The 19783-nt window shown below is 45.2% G+C and overlaps 1 protein-coding gene across 1 annotated transcript in view; it reads left to right on the forward strand.

The window, feature by feature from the left end:
• The window catches only part of LOC115095651 (hexokinase-1), a 117950-nt gene that overhangs the window by 58100 nt on the left and 40067 nt on the right, over positions 1-19783 (forward strand). The window contains exons 4-7 of the mRNA XM_029609662.1: positions 821-940; positions 13428-13523; positions 17127-17226; positions 17324-17507. Coding sequence (XP_029465522.1) covers positions 821-940; positions 13428-13523; positions 17127-17226; positions 17324-17507 — 500 coding nt within the window. The remainder of the gene's footprint in view (positions 1-820; positions 941-13427; positions 13524-17126; positions 17227-17323; positions 17508-19783) is intronic.

A 19783-nucleotide genomic window follows, 5' to 3' on the forward strand; every position in this document is an offset into this window, starting at 1 on the left:
GCAGAACCGCTATGTAATATTCATTTATTCACTTCACCTGCCACTGATTGGTTCCTTCACTGATAGCTGCAGTGAAAGGATAAATCCTTGGTCAGAACACAAGATACTTTTGAAATGGGGAGCGTGGCTGCTGCTGAGTGCTAGCTTTTGGTTTGTTTTTTTAAGCAATATTCAGTAAGCCAGTGAACGGCAAAGTTATCTGGAGTTATCCGGGTAACTTTAGCTGAGTATATTCAGCGGGAACATGACCCATTGAATACTGGGCTAAAGTTATGCAAGTAATTTAACCCAGATAACTTTGCCACTCGCTTTATTTTCTCTGCAAAATTGTGAATTAGTGTAAGGCATACTTCTCTCGCCACCCCCATTGTGACTTTCAGCTTCAAAGGCATTATCAGTGAAATTAGCCACCTTCAGTTGTTTTCTGGACGGCCAACCAGAACCACAGAAATTGGAACATACTTGAGAAACTACAGGGCTAGAGCCATTTTTAGGTTATTCCCCTGCCCCAGAGGGCTGTACACCCATGGCTGTACATTTTAACAAAGACAGTCTTTGGGCAGCCATGTTGAAAGGCAATACTTTAGTGTTACAGGTTCGCTCTGCTGCATGTGGGTGTGCTAAGGACGCAAGGACACAAAAAGGCTGGTATACCCTGGGCAACTCCGCCCTTCAAGACAGACCCCCATAATATGCAGCTACGCAGGTTTTTTTTTTTGCAAGCTGTCCCCTTGACATTTTCTTTTCTTTGATGTTGTCGGCATGGTAGAAAGTGCTGCTTTTCTTCAGTTTTCTTATTTAATTGTATTTCCCTCAACAGCTTTTTGATCATGTTGCTGAATGCCTTGGAGATTTCATGGAGAAAAAACAAATCAAAGACAAAAAGCTTCCCGTCGGGTTCACTTTTTCTTTCCCATGTAGACAATCAAAAATAGATGAGGTAAGAAGAGCACCTTATAATTATAGAATGGGATATTAAATGTATGTGGTGATGAACATATTTATCTATCTTCCTATAGAGATGTGGAAAATCTGATCATTTTTTTATTTATTTGCCTTTGCTAGAAAAACGTATAAATGTTATCGTGTAATACAGTGTACGTTAAAGGACATGATTTAGAAGTCCATCTGCTTAATTGGAAAAAAAGGTTTAGGTAGGTCATGTATTTCTTAGCTAGATATTATTTGGGAATGCAGTGTTGTTTTATAGAGATATTATCACAGATCCTCACTCTGGACATTGAACCCCCTTCAGGAAGCAAATACGTTACGATAGCACTTTAGCTGTGCTCTTCTCTCACCTCCTCTACCTTGCAGCCACAAGGAGGAGCAGACTTTCCCCAGGGTACTTTTAGCACACATTGTTTGCATTTGGTGCATGCTAAATCCTAGTAGCATGCATTATTGGCAGTCAGTGCATGCTAATTCATTTTAGTATGCATTTTTTGCATTCTCCGAGGACAAGCAGAATGGTAGTCCCCACACATGGGTGACATCATTGGTTGGAACCTGGCATGAAACTTTGATCTCAAAGAATCTAGAACTTTCAAACATGCCCTACTGAGCATGTGCAGCTGTAGTTATCGCCCTGCCCCCTGGGCAGAGTCCCTCAATCTCTTTTTTTCTGCGGAGCTGTGTGGGCATGGGAGCCGTTGGTCTCATGGTTTTCAGCTTTGCTCTCTCCTCACAGTTTTTGTAAGTGATTTTTTCTGAGCTCCCTTATGGTTGTTTTATTTCTTTTCCTTTTTTTTTCTTCTTTCCTCTGCTGCCAGCCGCATGGTGGGCCTAAGTTGCTGTGCAGTCTAGAAGAGTCTTATTTCTATCCCTTATTATAAAAATAAAATACTGCACTGGCAGTTTAGTATCTGTGTCTTCTCCTTGCTCTGTCTGTTTTTGTACCTTTGTCAGGTGCTGGCATAAGAACATAAGAAAATGCCATACTGGGTCAGACCAAGGGTCCATCAAGCCCAGCATCCTGTTTCCAACAGTGGCCAATCCAGGCCATAAGAACCTGGCAAGTACCCAAAAACTAAGTCTATCCCATGTTACCATTGCTAATGGCAGTGGCTAACTGAATGCAGTCCATGGGTGATCCATGTAAGCCACTGAGCCTGGGGACTTGCTTGAGTTCTACCCGGGCAGGAGTTCCATGTCGTTTGGTGAGGGGTCAGCATTGGAAAACTTATGAGGAGAATCTGAAGATATGAATATGTATACCCCGGAAGAGAGGAGGTGCAGGGGAAATATGATACAGACCTTCAGATACGTGAAAGATTTTAATGATGCACAATTGTCAAACCTTTTCCATTGGAAAGAAATCAGTAGAACTAGAGGTCAAGAAATGAAACTCCAGGGAGGATGACTCAGAACCAATGTCAGGAAATATTTCTTTCCAGAGAGGGTGATGAATGTCTTGAATCCCCTTCCGGAGAAGGTGATGAAGATGAAAACAGTGTAGGAATTCAAAGGGGCATGGAATAAACCCTGTGGATCCCTAAAGGCTAGAGGATGGAATTAAAGAAAAGAGTGCATGGGGGTAACTGGGGGTAACTTGCTGGTGTGGCACTTGCGATCCTTGACAAATAACAGTATCAAGACTTAATGCAACTCCATCATTGCTCTCTGCTTCAACGGCAGTGAGAAAAGGGGAATTGGATTCAGACAACAACCAACAAGGGCACCGACGGTTTGGGGAACAAATAAACATGGGGGTAACTTGCTGATGCGGCTTTTACTACCCTTAATCATTAAGCCTGATACTTTTATGTGGCTCCATCACGGCTCTCTGCTTCCATGCTGGGGTTAGGGAAAATTGAATTTGGACAGCATCTGAGGGCACTGACTTTTACGGTCTGGGAAACTGATAGGCATGAGGATAACCTGCACAGTGCAGCAGATACTGGCATAAGCTTGCTGGGCAGACTGGGTGGATCATTTGGTCCTTTTCTGCCATCATTTCTATGTTTCTATGTCACTAATTGATCTGCGTCAGTGGAGATTGAGACAGTGCAGAGATCAAAGACCATGCTGATCCTGTTGGGGGGAGAGCTCAAGCTCCCCACATTCAAAGGAACTAGTCTCCATGGGCAGGAGCCCTGGAAGACGTAGCCTCCCCTCCTGCTTGCCGGTGATGGTAGTGCAGTCTGTGAGAGAGGGTGGGCAGGAGCATGGACAAGCATCTTCGGTGCCATGCTCAGTAATGGTTGCCCATGTACATCTGTGACCAACGTACCATTAATCTGATGCATCAATGTCAGGACTGTGTGGGGGACCAGGACTACCATTGAGCGCCATGGTCACCCTTGACTCTATCAAGGTGACAGTGTGCTCTCGATGCCGTTGAAGTGCATGACCACCCTCGGTGCCGTTAGGGCCTTCTGAGCCAAAAGTATCTGTAGATGTAGAGTCTCAATGTACTGGAGTCATCTAGCACCTTGGTCCTCGATGTGGCGGAGTAGTGGCACCGACCTCTAGTGTCAGGGACCAGGTCTGCCATCAAGCACATGGTCCCCCTCAATGCCATTGGAGCTGCCTTCGATGTTGATGCTCTGGATGCCCTCGGTGCCATCGATGCCCTCAATCACATCGAGGTCATGAGTGGCCATCCTTGATGCCATCAAGGTATATGGCCTTGATCCCGCAGCTGCCCTCGATGCTGTCGAGGTGCATGGCTGCCCTCAGTTCATGGCTTCAATGCCATCGCATTGTGGAGCTGCCCTGATGCCATTGAGGTGCAGGGCCGCCATGGAGGCTGTCGGGACACTGGGGTCTTTATCTGTGCTGCAGGGCTTTTGAGGTCTGTGGGCGCCTGTGGCACTGGGGATGGCGCTATATATCAACAAACTGATCAAAATTCAGACAAGCACTGTTGAAGCCCTGGGTGCAGCGTCATTTGGTGCCTTTGATGTATCCATCATTGGTGAGCACAAAAGCTTCGCTGCTATCTTTCCGTGAGGGAAACTATGGTGAGCCCAGTTTCAAGGGCTGTGTCCAACCTCGTGGAGGTACTGGAGGGGTAGACTCCATAGAACGCCACCCTCCACCATGCCATACCCAGAGCGCCAGTGGTACTGGGGATGCTGTCGTCACACTGTTCCCATGCACTTCACTGGGAGATACTAAAACAGTGGAGCCCAGCATGTGCAGTCAGGTATGGCAAGGCATCTACTCCAAGCGCCTCGAGCGATGGCAGGCAGCATTTTCCTTGTCTGTGTAATTCTCAGCCATGCCAGGGTTTTGCCATCATTACGTCAAGGTCTCAGCCTCCTCATCAGTTCTGCACTACAAAGTGCTGGGGAGCACTGGCGAGGAAGGTGTCATCACGCACTCTGTGATTTGCCTTTTGGTAGCACGCAGCCACCGACTCTAGCAAGTAATGCTCGGTACTCGCTGTGCCATAGGATTCTACCCACAAGCACAGCAAGTGGGGTCATAGGTGGGCCGCCATCCACAGGATGGGATACCACTGTATGAGTACTGGTCAGTGTGCTTTTACATCAGAGGGCTGTATACACCAGTTGCCCTCTACTGTATGGGTGTGTGTGTGTGTTTCCCTCGTGGCGAGCACAACAAGTTGTGTGCCGCTGCCACAGGACTGACCTAAGGCTGCGATCCTGGTCAAACCCTAAGGGGAATAGACACCAGGAGGGTAGTGTCGGGAGTCTTCTCCTTTCTCAGAAAAGAAATATGTCTTTCGACCCCCTTCCATGTCACAAATCCCCTTTGTTGGGAAGCCCCTGGGGCTCCATCCCTAGCAGGTTTAACACTGAACCAGAGCCTCGATCTCCTTGCATCTCCTTGTAGGCCAGAGTCAGGGGATGGCAGTGTCGGTCATCTGACCATTTTTGCTGGGCCCCATTCGTTGATTACTGTGTTGGCCTTCCCCATCTGAGGGTGGCTGCCAGCGGCAGATTGGACGTTTCTGAACCCCAGCGATCAGTTATTGTCTCAGCTCTCAACTGGAGAGTTGACAGGTTTTCCGGGATCAGGAGACCCCAAATCCCATTGCTTTCCTGTCCCTTCAGGAAGGAGGGATTTGACTGAGTTCCAGGGCAACTGTTATGGGTTCCCTTCTGGACGCCTGGTTGTCTACTCGTGAATGGGGTGTCCCTCATTCTCCATTTCCCGGAGAAGGCATGTCACTGCTTCTGACTGGTGGTTGCTCTCGGTTCCTTGTGGGATCCGAGAGCTAGTCGAGCGATAGTGCTCTTTTTAGGTTGTCCTAAATCACAGCAGGTCTGTTTTGCGAGGGAACCTTTTCAGAGTAGCTCCCTGGTGAATATTAGGGGTTTCTCCTGTCCAGAAGTCACCTTTGATACGTGCTGAGCTCAATGGGCGTTTTTTGATATGGACCACTATTGTCATCACCTGTGGGACCCTACCTCAGTGAGGAGGGTTCTAATCCATCTAATTGGCAGTATGCCTTTCAACCTATCACCATATCCATGGCTGAGGGAGTTGGAGATCGAGGGACCCCGCAACAGAGGTGCTACACTTTGGTTGCAGTGGCTTGCAAGCTATACTTCCCCATTTTAAGGATGACCCTGTCTGTGGACAGGGGAGTCCTGGTTCATGCAATGCTTGTTCTATTTACTGGACCGTGTGCTTCCTTGGGGGAAGTATATGCTATCAAGGCTAAGATATTAATACCTAAGCAAGGTTAGGGACAATCTTTTCCATACCCTTAGAGTTTCCAGGCCGGTGAAGAAATGCTGTTTGACAGGGGGTTGCACTTGTGGCAGCCCAGATTCCTGCCTCTTATTGGAGTGTTTCTGGATTTCTTCCATGTGGAATTTGCTCTCTGTTTCAGCTGTTCCAAACAGGCTAAGGGCTCTTTCTTGGTGGGTAACTACCTACTGGAATTGGCAGTGAGTTATTCGCTTGGGTTTGAGTTATACAACCTAATGATTTATACTTACCCTAGCAGTCCAGCGGAGTGCCTCATTGTGTTCTTCGCTCCTTCCAACTTCCAGTTGGAATTTCGGGGGGAGTGGAGGAAAAGCTAAGGTATTTGTGGTATATCTTAGTGTATACCTGCAGCGAAAGATAAACATGACTTTTTCCCTATATTTTTGCCAAGCTCTGGCCAAAACTGCTTTAACTTTTCTAACTTCACTAGGTTGCCCAAAGGGTCTTTGTGCTCACCTGAACTATCCTGTAGACAGGATGTACAGCCCTGCCGTTGACAGGGTGCAGTGTGGGTGAGCTTCAGGCCTAACGTATTTCTCTGCTCAGGGGCTTGGGCTAGCGATCCCATTCTGGGATTGCCTTTCATCCCCTGAAACTCTTGATGCTGTCCTGCTGGTCAGCTATGTCTGGTGCTTTTGCATGTAGGGTCTGTCAGAGACGCTATCATTGTTGCTGATTATTCTTCCAAACGTTACTTGGGTTTTCTGCCCAATATACCTATTAGCCAAACATGGGCATACTTCTGTACAGACATTCTGTCCTTCGGATGTCAGTGGACCGTAGTTTCTTTCTGGGGAGTTCTCGAGCCCCAGCTGGTTTTTCGGTTGTCTTGTAACACCGAAGAAAACTGTGCAAACTTCATCCAAGAATTCTAGATCTGCTGTCGTTGTCAGGGTTTTCTGATCCGAAACCCTATTTGTAATGTTTTTTGTGATGCAGACAATGTTTCTTGCTGGCACTTGCATTACTCCCCTGCCTTAGGCACCTCTGTTATGCATCGTAATTTTGTGTCTCGGTCTTTTTTATGGTTTTCTCTTTGTAGAACCCAATTCTTTTCCCGTCTAGATCCCTTTGTGGGTCGGCTGCCTCACAACCAAAAGGGAGAGAGGTGGTGCTTTCAGCGCAGTGCAGTTTTCCGCTTTGTCCTGCTCAGACAATCTATAGCTTGGGATTCACCCATGTGTGAATCCCAAGCTTGCCCTTGGAGCTTGCCCATGGAGAAAGCAGAGTTACTTACTTGTAACAGGTATTCTCCGAAGACAGCAGGATGTTAGTCCTCACGAAGCCCACCCGCCTCCCCTGGAAGTTGGTTTCTCCATGTATTAGCTACATTATGGACTGAGGGACTCTGCCTAGGGGGCAGAGTGTTACCTACAGCTGCACATGCTCAGTAGGGCATGTTTGAAAGTTCTAGATTCTTTGAAATCAAAGTTCCATGCTGGGCTCCATCCGATGATGTCACCCATGTGCGAGGACTAACATTCTGCTGTCCTCGGAGAACACTTGCTACAGGTAAGCAACTCTGCTTTTCATGCACGCTAATTCCATTTACCACACGTTATTTGAAATCAGTGCATGCTGATCCCAGGAAATGCAAGAGGCTGAGGTACCAGTAGTGGCAACAAGGTGGAAGTATTATCTCTTACGATTTTTATTAGTTAAACACACAAACATTGCAGCTGACATTTTTTTAAACTGTTTATTTCAACAGACAAAATACATTCAAACACAAAAGGTATTACAGAATAAAGTGAAAATGATTACCAAATTACAAAATTCGACACACAGAATCATAATAGTCATCTCCAAGCCCATTCAGACAATCAGAAAACATATACGTGCCTCTCCATTTATCAGGACAGCCCACCCTAAAACCACTACATTATTTTTCCATATGTTCATTTTTAAAGAATCAGATAAAATATATATATTTTTTGTAGGATGTACGCAGCCAGGAAGGGCATAATCTTATGTCTTTAGCAAGGGCTACTTGAAATCCAATGGCCATTTTTGAATTGTCAATTGAAGTAATCTGTTCAGCATGCTGTGTATACTCTTTATAGCAGTGGTTCTCAACCCTGTCCTCTGGGCACACTTAGCCAGTCAGGTTTTCAGGATATCCACAATGAATATGCATGAGATAGATTTGCATACAGTGGAGGCAGAGCATGCAGATCTACCTCATCCATATTCATTGTGGATATCTTAAAAACCCGCCTGGCTAGATATGTTTAGAGGACTGGGTTGAGAACTCCTGCTTTATAGGAACATATTATAGACGTGATATGCATTAGTGTTTGTGCTTCTGTTGCTTACCTTTGGAGATTTAGAGGCATTTGTGCTAAGCATATTTCCCATAGATACAAAATGGGAGGAAACCTTTAGTACATATATCTCTTGGTATATGATTATGTCTGGAAATCTTAATTTTTATGGCAAAGTCAGTTGCCATAAAAATTAAGAGAGACTATCTACACACGTCAAAATTAGCAAAATAGAGGTTTGAGGCCTTCTATTTTTAAGTTTATTGTGGTAAAGTACAGTTTTCCAGATATTTTAGAATTCCACCTGGAACTTCAGAGTCCAGAAAAATTCATTTCTGCTGGCTGAGCTTCTATAGTAGCTACACACCTTTCAATTCACCTGCATTCAGCAGGTGGCATCCACATGTGAGCACATCTCCCATTCACCCACTGTATTCTTACTGTCATATGCATTATGTGCTCTACCAGCCCCTTCCCTAGCAGAGAGACAGACCTCTGCTTCTTACCCCAGTTGAGAGTCCATAGGCAGAGTTAAGAGTGGGAAATCCTGTCTTCTCTCCTCTTTCCTGCTGCTGAGACAGAGAAGGGCCAAACAGAGATGGAGGCAGATGAGGCTAATCAAAAGACTTCACATTACTGCCTCGACCCCCAATCTGAAAATCAGCAAGAGGGTGAAGGGGCCTAAGAATGATAGGGGGAGGTAAATTAGAGGACTCTTCAGATACTCCAGAAACGTTCAGAAGATACGGAGTATATGGGAGGAAGGAGCAAAAAAAAAGAAGAAAGTCTGTAAAACACTGAAAGGGAGGAGAGAGCAGGATGGAGATAGAACTGAAATGCGGACTGGAAGAAAATCTTACCTTGAGCTACCAATGAAAAGGTGTGAGCTAAATGTAAATAAAGGAAAGAGTGAAAGAAATGTAGATTAAACACTATTTTACTGTTGTAAAAAGAGTTTTTCATTACTAATTAAGGAGATACCAAACTTTGGTGGTTTTTTACCCAAAAAGATTCCAGGGAGTCACACATGGCTGGTCAGAGAGTGCTGGATTTCGCTGCTGCACCCGTTCATCAGGTTTCATGCTGGCTTGCTGTCAGTGGAAGGAATTAGGGATTGGAGGGGGGGGGGGGAGAATATGGAGGGGAGAGAGAGGTCAGATAGTTGTCAGTCTCTCCAAACCCCTTCCCTCACATATGCCTTTCAGATGACAGAGAGGGGAACACTGTGGTGACAGGCGTGAATGATGCAGGCCTTTCTTCTCCTGCCCCTCCATTGGTCTTAACCAAGAAAACCTAAAACAATCTCAAAACTATGCTTTTTCTAAGTAGACTTGAATAATTGTCCACTTGTCTGGCCTCATTTACAAAAAAAAAACCTCTGCCCTCTCCTATCCTCAGCCTGCATGTACCCCTCCCCCCACCCACCTTTTATCACAAGGCCCATACCACTGCACCTCTCCCCCACCCCTTCAAGATAAGCTTTTCCTGCAGCTAATTCCCAGTAAGGGCACTGCTAAACATTTTGTAGAAACACAAGGCGATAAATCTTGCCTTTCCATACAGCATGCTCAGGATCCCAGTTGGTGCATTGTGAAAGAGCGCGTAGGTGGGAGCAGATTCAAAATCTGCTTTCATGTTCAGCACAGCATGGCTCTGGGCTACAAAATACAGGTTGAAATGTCAGACAGAGCTGGTTCATATTTCTTCTTGTAAAGCAAAGCCCTTCATTTTGCACATTTTCACTTCCCTCTAAAGCTGTCTGCAGAGCCGTACATTTTGTACCTCTGCTTTCAGACTGCAAATACATAGTTTATGCATGCTACAGATGTTAATAAATAACATGGAAAGCCTTCTGAAGGAGCGCTTCATAGATTTTTCCCAGTTAAAATGCAATAAAAACCTTTGGGGTTGTGTTTCATTCCAGATCAACTCAGCTGGCAGTCATGATGTGTTCTCTGGCCCTTCAAATAACACCTCTCCAGGAACCCAGCAGGTGCTTGCAGTAAAAACTCACACAGATCAGATTTCCTGGCCGCTCCACTGCGCCTGAGACAGTCTTTAGAGAGGGAGACAGAATTCCTTCTTTCTTTTCCCCTCCAGGTGGTGTTGAAGGGCCTTAAAGCAGGTTCCCCAATGAAAGGTTCTTAGTGCTCTGGTGGAGCTGTAGATGGAATCCGCCGAGACTGCGGGAAGAAAAGCCTGGACAGGACTCCCGGGAAGATCCCTCCCTGCCCTGAGGGTGCCTGGCTTGGAAGAGATGTGTTAACAGTTCAATCTGCTTCCTAAAGAACTAGGACACTTGCTTAAACAGTAAAGGCCTGATTTACTTTAGGACCTGCACAGGGGGACGGTAACTTTAAAACGAGGGTGCAGGCGCCCCTACACACGCGCAAGTGAATGTACACCGGAATTTTAATTCACACGCAGATTTACGAGCATATGATTTAAAATACGCCGAGCGTGCCTATGCGTACTCCTAATTTTAAGCCGTTACTCGACCAAACATACTTTGCGTATCTTCCTTAAGTAATTGTCGGCTTTTAACGCGCGCAGGTAAGCGGATTTGATGACTTCAACCTGGATGTCTGCGGCCGGAGGTGATATTCACCTGAGAGGGAGCAGCGGGGCAGGAAGAGGAGGCTCTGCACCCAGCTGTAAAGAGGCCCATGCCACCAGAGGCAAAGAAAGGAAGAGGATTCCACTGGATCCCATCCCACCAGCGGCAAAAAGAGGCTCTGTGGCCGCCAGTGGATCCCACGCCATCGGCGGTAAAGAAAGGAAGAGACTATGCAGCTGCCGATGGACCCCATGCGACCGGCGGTGAAGAAAGGAAGAGGCTACCGGTGGATCCCATGCCACCGGCGGCGAAGAGAAGAGGCCATGTAACTGCCAGGGGCGGCGAAGAGAAGAGACCGTGCAGCTGCTGGTGGACCCCAATCCACCGGCGGCAAAGAGAAGAGGCCATGTAACTGCCAGGGGCGGCGAAGAGAAGAGACCGTGCAGCTGCCAGTGGACCCCAGTCCACCAGCAGTGAAGAGAAGAGGCCATGCGGCTGCCAGGGGCAGTGAAGAGAAAAGTCCCGGCTCTTCAGTTCGCCCAGCGGTGTAGAAGCTGCGCAATTGCACCACCAGACACACTGAGCCCATCTGTCGTCTCTGCAGGCCTTGAGCAGTATCAAAAGCTTGTGAGTGCAGCAAGTTCTCTCTGCTGATCTCGTGATACATGAGATCAGCATGGAGGAAGTGCTACAACCGTGATTTTTCAATACCGCGTGGCCTGCAGAGAGGATGGGGAGCAGCAGAGCGACTCCAACGATGGATCAGCTTCTCCAAACAACAATGACAACAGCATCGGAGAAGCAAGAGTAGCTATGAGGCTGCCCTGTGTATGTGTGTGAGAGAGAATGAATGGGTGCCTGCCTGGGGGGCTGTGTGTGTGTGTGTGTGTGTGTGAGAATGAATGGGTGCCATAATGAGATTTGTGTGTATGTGAGGGAGAGCATGTTTTTGTGTATGTGGTAGATGAGAGAGCAGTGTGTGTGGGTGAGTGAGAGCTTGTATATATGGGTGGATGAGAGCATTGTGTGTATGGGTGAGGGAGAGCATATATGTGTGTGTGGAGGTGAGAGAAAGAGAGCGCATTTATGGACAACCCCCTCCCCCCCTTCCTCTCTGCCTGCTGATCCCTCACAATCTCAGGGCATCTAGAGATCAAACGTTCCCAGGTATGGAGAGGGGAAATGTTTTAAAATCCTTACTAGCTTTAATTATTGGCTATTATTTGATGTGTCTGTTTTGAAATATTTTATGGCTATTTGGAACATTTTTATATGAGCTTTTAAGTACCGGTATTCTATTTGTTAATTATGTTGAATTAATCTTTTTATTGGTGTGGTTCTTGTTCATGGAGTTTGAAGGGGGAACACCCTCCCCTCCCCCCTGCTCTCAAAGGGAGACTCCGGCCCTCGACTCGGATAAGCACCAGTATTGTGGACCACCCCTGCTTTAGTATATAAGCTCCAGGAGGCTTTTTTTTCTCATTCTCTATTTAAAAAATGTAATAAATCGGGCTCTGAGGGTCAGATGTAAGAATGGGACAAAGTTCTGCAGCACATTTTAGTTCTGGTTTTTGCTTGTGCCATTATTTTGGTGCACATGTGTAGCTTGGCGAAGACTTGGGGCAATGCCATTGTCTTCCATAGCCCTCACTACAACTATGAAATTACCGCAGTGCATGGCAGCAATATGCAGCTAAAGGTGGTATTGTGCACATGAGAAATGCAGGGAACGTTTGCTTCATTTCAGCGCTTTTATTTATCCTTGCATCCCTGCTTCCTCACTCAGATTCTTCCACGGTTTTCAGAATTCACCTACCTGGTTCCTCTTTGGTCTTGCATCCTTTAATCACCCTGCCCATCTTCTTCCATTCTCCCACTTCCCTTTGGGTTTTTTTCCCATATTCCTTACTAATTTCTGGCCCTTCCTCTCTCTTTTCTACATGTCCCCGACTGGTTCCTAACCTGGGTTATTCATTTTTCAGTAAGTTCCTGCCAGACCAGGACATTACAGGTCCCCCTCTCTCTGTTCTCCCCTCTCCCCTCTCTTCCTCTGTCACCTTAGCCTTTTTTTTCTCCTTCCTTTGGGGTCACTGGTCTGCTGCTGCTCTGCCGTATTTCTGACTTCTCTTTTCAGTAGTTATCCCTGAATTGTGCACGCTTCTCTTCATTACTTCCTGTTAACTGTTCTTAGTTTAGTTCCTTAAACTTGATTAATTGCCTTTCCTGAGAAAATCAATGCAGTTTACACAGCTGAAAAGTACATAATACATACCATAAAGCACAAGTGATCAAATACATAATACTAATGCAACATAATAAAATATCAGCTATGTACAACTAAAAAGAATATAGCAATGCAATAAAAGTCATTGAGTGCAACTTGAGCATGCTTGATTTATAAGGACATTAAAACCTGAAGATAAGTGATTGGACTTTAAAGATGGTCATTTTTGAGCCAGCCTGGTGCAGTTTCTGCACTGCCATGCAGAGGGATCTGGCTTTGACTGTCAGCTAAGGTCTTCCGGTCAGCAGGAGCTCGAGGTGCTGCAAAGATGGTGCTCACAGGCCCCAGGAGACAGGGTGTCCTCGTCATCGGCAATAGTGACACCTAGTGACCCGGATTAGGGACCAGCATTGCAGGTTTCTAGAAAGAGCCGATGCATGGCTTTGGCCGAGGACTGTGACTGGTCTAAAGTGAGATGGGAGAGCTGTGAATAGGGAGATAAATCCAAGTAGAAATGAATGAAGCCTTGTGGCATTGTAGACCCAGTAGAAGCTGATTGTGACTGAGCTGGAAGCAACAAAGGGCAGGAAGAAACTGCTGAGCAAAAAAGAAAAAGCACCAAGAACTGCGCTATCTGTTGTTTGGTCTTTGAATGGTGTTTGACAATGATGGAGTTTTTGTTTTCTTTCATTAGGGTTTTTTGATTACATGGACGAAGCGCTATAAAGCCAGTGGAGTTGAGGGAGCGGATGTTGTAAAACTGCTTAACAAAGCGATCAAGAAACGAGGGGTAGGTTATACTTATACTATCCCTGTAGCATCTTTTCCTAATCGGTTCCTCTGTGGTATGTGCACTGACTCTTTTGTCTTCATTGTTTATGCAACCATGGGCCAGATTTAAGTTTTGGGCAAAAAAGTACCGAAAGCCTGCACGGCATGGCTGGACAATACAGTTTTGAAATAGCAGAAGAATATATATGATATAATACCTTTTCATTAGAATAACTTAATGCAGTTCTTGACTGGCTTTCAAAAGCTATACCCCATATGTGGTCAAAACAGAAGCCCAAGACCTGGATTTATGTACAAGGCCTACTAGGCCTGTGCCTAAGGGTAGAAAATTTCCCTTCCCTCCATGCCTCCCTCTGTGTCTCTCACCTCTTCTTATCTCTTTTCCCTCCCCATCTCCACACCCCCGTGGCTCTTCGTGTAGTGTCTCTCCCCTCCTCGTGTACTTTGTTTCTTCTTCCCTGTGCCTCACCTCGCGGCAGACTCCTAGCCCAGCACACAGTCAGAGGTCAGGACCGAGAGAGCCCTTGCTGTTGGAGTTCTGCCGAGGCAGCAGGCAGCTGTATGAGCAGTGTTGCCAACAACCACCTGAAGAAAGTCGTAGCCCAGGCATGCCGTACCATCCGTCCGGTGTGTCCGACCAACCATGCCCACCCCTTCCCTTTCCATCATTAACCGATTTATTCTGTATGCATGCAAGCTTCTTTATTCAGTGGACGAAATGGCCACATCAGCTTTATTCACACATATATGAAACACACAATAAAGCTCTGGAATTTGTTGCCAGAGGATGTGGTTACTGCAGTTAGTGTAGCTGGGTTCAAAAAAGGTTTGGATACGTTCTTAGAGGAGAAGTCCATTAACTGCTATTAATCATGTTGTCTTAGAGAATAGCCACTGCTATTAATTGCATCAGTAGCATGGGATCTTCTTAGTTTTTGGGTACTTGCCAGGTTCTTGTGGCCTGGTTTGGCCTCTGTTGGAAACAGGATGCTGGGCTTGATGGACCCTTGGTCTGACCCAGCATGGCAATTTCTTATGTTCTTATTTAACAACAAAATAACATGCTGTAACCTTTCACACCCACTCCCCTACCGGCAAGAGGTGGTAACATATCCCGTAAAATTTGAGTCTTCCAACTAATCCATCAACTGGTAAGTTGGTTGCCAGCAGCATCCTGCTACGTGAATGCTGCCACTAAGGGCATGTGACAATAGCCACACCGTGCCGATTTCCTCCATCTCTCTTTTTATGGCCTTCCCAGATGACCCCTACCATGGTTTTAGTATACACTGGAATCATCATTGATAGCTACCCATGTCCCCACCTTCTGTTGGAGACCCTAGGACACTAAAGTGCCCATGGCCATTACTGGCCCGGGTGCCTCCCTATCCAATGGCGTCTGAGCTTAACTGTTCAAGCTGCACCCATTCTTGTGCCAGTGAGGTGCCTCTTCTGTAACAACTCCCTTCCTCCTCTACCCTTGCCTGTGATCCCCCATTGCATCGTACTATTGGGCGTGGTGGATAGGGCTTCTGCAAGCTAACCCAACACTGAAATGGTGCCACCTACGCCCTTTCTGCCCTATTTCTACATCCACAGGCACCTATGCCATCCAAGGCTCAGACACTTTATGGAGCCTGAGCCTTCTTTAGATCCACTGTCAAAAGTCTCCAGATTCAGTAAAAAGTAGCTAAAACTATGATGCTGTGAGGTGCCACCATCATAGCTAGAAATGTTTGAATTCTTATTGCCTTAAGATTGATGCAGTAAGCTAATGCTATGCGAAAGCATCGGGAATTTAAAACTCGCATAAACTTTAAAATGTGCATTCGGCACAGGCCAAACACATTTTAACTCGGGAAGGGAGGGAAGGCATCCCTGGGAGGTCATTATCTGGCCACCGCTGCCGCCACTTGGCTGGACAGATACTGATTTATCTGTCATTCTGGCGTGGGTCACTGCTACTTAGCTGGTAAAGTACTTATTCAGCTAAGCAGCAGCAAACTGCACCAAATAGCTGGATAAATCAGTATTTATCTGCTTAAGTGGCGGCAGCTGCCATCACTTACCCGGAGTTTTCCAGACCTTTTTTTTGGTTTGTTTACCTTTTTTCCACGTTTCCCGTAGCGCTGGAAACTTAACTCTAGCTCTGACCCAGGAGTTAATTTTCCAGTGCTAAGAAAGGTGTGCTGGCCAGATGTAGTCTCTCTGCTAAATGCCCTCATTTAATGGGATTTCCATGTGAGGGGCGTTAAGTAGTAGTCCCATTTAGGAACGCACATTTTCTGCTCACAGAACTCCTTGCTGCATCAGCAGTAAGCTTTAACATGTGCAGGCAGAAAGGTGCATTCGGCCGAACGGCCTATGAGACACACACTCCCCTTCCCCAGGGCTGCCTGAGGAATGGCACTGGGGCATCATGTCGAGTTTTTACACTTGCTGCTTTTTCTTCCCCCTCCACTTTCATGTGTCAGAATTTTAGTTTTGGTGAGAGTTTTATATTTTAATTGTTTTGGTAACAATTTTTATTGCTAAACCAAGCACGGTCGTATGTATGTTATCTGTATTTCTGTGTTTGTTAAATTGATTATGTATGTTTTTCTTGTTCATTGCTCAGGCCTTTATTGTGCTGAGTGATTAAGAATTTTTAATAAATGTAAAATGTAAATTCACTGACCGCATTTGCTCGGCCCAGCCTACTCCCATGGCAGAAGCACCCCCCCCCCCCCCCACTCCTTCCTATTACTAGTGGGCTTTCTGACTGTGTCCTGCCTCCCCAGCTCTTTCCCACTGGTTGTGTTCCATACAGTCTGCTCGCTTCAGGGTCCTTCCCTTACCTGGGACTGATCAGAAAATGGACGTAATCAGGATGTCCAAAGAGAGCAGGGCATTGGCTTAGAAAGAGCTTCCAAACAGAGCAGGGGAAAGGTGATGCAGACGGGCAGGTCTGAAGGGGACACAGCGCAGCTCTGCCCTGACAAATGCCAGCCCCACATCCCTTCCTCAAACCCAGAAGCCCCTCAGTCAGGAAGCCTCTTACACCAGCCCAATTTATAATGTACTTTTAGAACCAGGCTTGCGGGAGACTCGATAGCTGTGCTCATGGTGGGTGTTAACTCCCAAAAGCCACTCAAGAAGTGCATTAAATTTTTCCAAAAAAAAAAAGGAAGACATTTCCTTATATACTTTTTTTTGTTGACCTTTACTTTTGTGCATTCAGTCATGATACTTTATTCAAAATTAAACAGGCAAACTCATTTGCAGGCTTTTGACTCTTTTTTTTGGCCCTACGTATTTATTCAGCACTTACATTTAGCGCTAAAAATGAAATTTCCTGATGTAAAATCTGCTCTGGGTTTCTAAAACATCATTTTTGGCCAGGCTAAAGTAATGTAATTACATCTTCCAGTCAGCCTGGGACACCAGCCGAGCTTTCAGACATCAGTCTCCAGCACAGACATGCAGGCCGCTGAGGAAAAGCTACAAGGCCAACCTCTCACAGTTATTGTGTAGAAAATTGTATGGAACAATGGAGCTGGTGCTGCCAGTGACAGGAAAACATATTTCTTTCCTGTGGTAAATTACGTGTGTCTTCCTCCAGGACTACGATGCCGACATCATGGCTGTTGTAAATGATACGGTGGGAACTATGATGACCTGTGGTTTTGATGATCAGCGCTGTGAAGTCGGCATTATTATAGGTATCATTTAGTACTTTGCTGCAGGAGTTTGTTTGATGTGGCAGGGTGCTTCAGAGTCTCTTGTTGATATCTTTTTTTTTTTTATCTGTCCGTTCAGGTACCGGTACCAATGCCTGCTACATGGAAGAGTTGAGGCATATTGATCTGGTGGAAGGCGATGAGGGGAGAATGTGTATTAACACTGAATGGGGAGCTTTTGGAGACGATGGCTTACTGGAGGATATCAGGACTGAATTTGATAGAGAAATAGACCGGGGTTCCCTTAATCCTGGAAAACAACTGTAAGTGTATAAAAACTGTTACTGTGGCTGAAAGAGTACCTTTAAATGTTATATTTGCAGTAAAATAATTTGGACTTCACCAACTTACTGTGGCTATATATGAATTTTGTCATCCTAGATACTATGAGGTTAATATTTAAAATAATTTGTCTGGCTTACCTATAGATTCATCAAAATGTGTTAATAACACATGCAATAAGGGAGAGAGACTGAGACTGAGAGGGAGAGACTATCTATAAGGCCTTCATAGTAGTGAAGTATTTAGATCTCTATAGGAGGGCCATCTAATAGCTTGAATAGAGGTGTTGCGGTGGTTTAGGGGACAGTTTTTCATGTAGAGTGAGACAAACAGCACAGTACACCTCAGTGAAGATTTGACATCATTTGGAGTGAGGAAAGTCTCACAAAAATGCCATTTCTACTATGTTCTCTCACCCTAGATTGATGGACTCTATAATAGGGTACCATCAGGCTAGGGCGTGTACATAATAGTACATGCTTAGGGCCAGGGACACAAGAACACTTAGACTCAGTAAAAGGTATAAAGTAAATTTTATTTGGCATTATAAGTGTTCTTGGGAGATGCTGGATATTGGGTGCCCTTTGTCTTACAAACTGACCAGCATCTCATTGGATACAGGAAGTGACCCTTCTTTTATAGTTAAACATACAGTATTGTCGAAGTTTCTAGAATTACGTGACTGCCCAAAGACTCATTTACAGAGACACATCATGCTGTTGTCATGACAACCTATCCCTGAACTGCCCTGAAAAGTTTTCCCAGATGTAGCCTATTTGCTACATTTGTGTTCTGTTAATGATCTTGTCCAGTGAGATTTCAACAGAATAGTGCCTGAAGCTCCCGCGTCGGTTCCTCCTTTGTGACCCATTGAATAGGCCTCCCTTTTTGGTGCCAGTATGTCTACCTGCTCAGAGACATTCGGCAAGTCATGCTCAGAAAGTCACTCAAAGTTCATTCAGCTCTGACAGGCCACAGAACAGCAGAGGCGTCTGGGTATTTTCCTTCTCAATATTGGTTGTCTGATCAGGCATACTCCTCAGGCGAGATAACATAGTACAAAATTTCATCTTTGTGAGACTTTCCTCACTTCAAATGATGTCAAATCTTCACCAAGGTGTACTGTGTTGTTCATACGTCTGGCCAAGTGTTAGCTGGGTAAATGATTATCCAGATAAAAAAGAGGCGTTCTTAGGCAGGGCTTAAATTTAAATAGCACTGAATATCAGTGCTGTCCAGCTAAGTTTAGCCATTTAAGTCTAGTTATCCTTAGAGCATGTCTAATATTCCCTAAGAAAGCTCCAAATGATATAAATTTTGGTAGCCCAATTGTTATTGAGTTTGGACTGGAGAAGACATATTTCTCCTGCCTTGGCAGATCTTCACTGGTTACCATTTGGGTCTGGAGTTTGGTTTAAAGCATTGACCTAGGCCTATAAGGTTCTCCATAATGTGGAGCTCCAGTATTTTAAGACTAAATGGAGGACCTATATTCCATCACAGTCCTCAGGACGGAAACTTATTAGGGTTACTGCCAAGTAGGTGAACAAAGTTGGCTCAGTCTTTGGATGGGATTCTAAGTTATGCGATTCCACAAATATAGACTAGCATGCCTCAGAGCATCCAATTGGCAGACACATTGATTAGTTTTGGACGACTGTTAAAGACCTGGTTATTTAGTCAGATGGATGAAACTGAGGTGTAGGAATTTGAGACTTTAGATAAGGGAAGTTCAGAATTTGGATTGGGCATTGGGTTGAAAGGAACATATTTTAAATGAGTTTTCTTGCTTGTCAAGATGTGTTATGGTTTTAATGTCATAATGATGGTTACTATGTAATGATGGAAAACTCAGTGATGCTCCCTCAGAAAGCAATGATGATCCTTGTATATTCATCTGCAAACCAGATATTTGCACATAGCTATTATTTTATAATTAAAATATTATTGAAATTATCACAAAACAGTATGTAGGCAAAGACAACACAATCTGTTTCATAGTACAAAATATGTGCATTGAAACACTTAACACTCCCCCCCAGTACCATTCCCCAGTTCCCTCATTCCTCAACCCCTCCTTATCCTAAGAAGAGTCCCTTAAATTGAACATAGATATTTTTACACACATAAAAGTGAACTTACATCCAGAGAGGGTAATTTTATAACAGTTCATATAGAGCTTAAGTCCACGTGTAGAAAGTTTATATGGACTTCAGCTCTAATTTTCAAAGCAAACTTATACATGTATTCTGTTTTG

Source organism: Rhinatrema bivittatum, chromosome 7, assembly GCF_901001135.1.
Source record: "Rhinatrema bivittatum chromosome 7, aRhiBiv1.1, whole genome shotgun sequence".
In the NCBI taxonomy this organism is placed as follows: Eukaryota; Metazoa; Chordata; class Amphibia; order Gymnophiona; family Rhinatrematidae; genus Rhinatrema; species Rhinatrema bivittatum.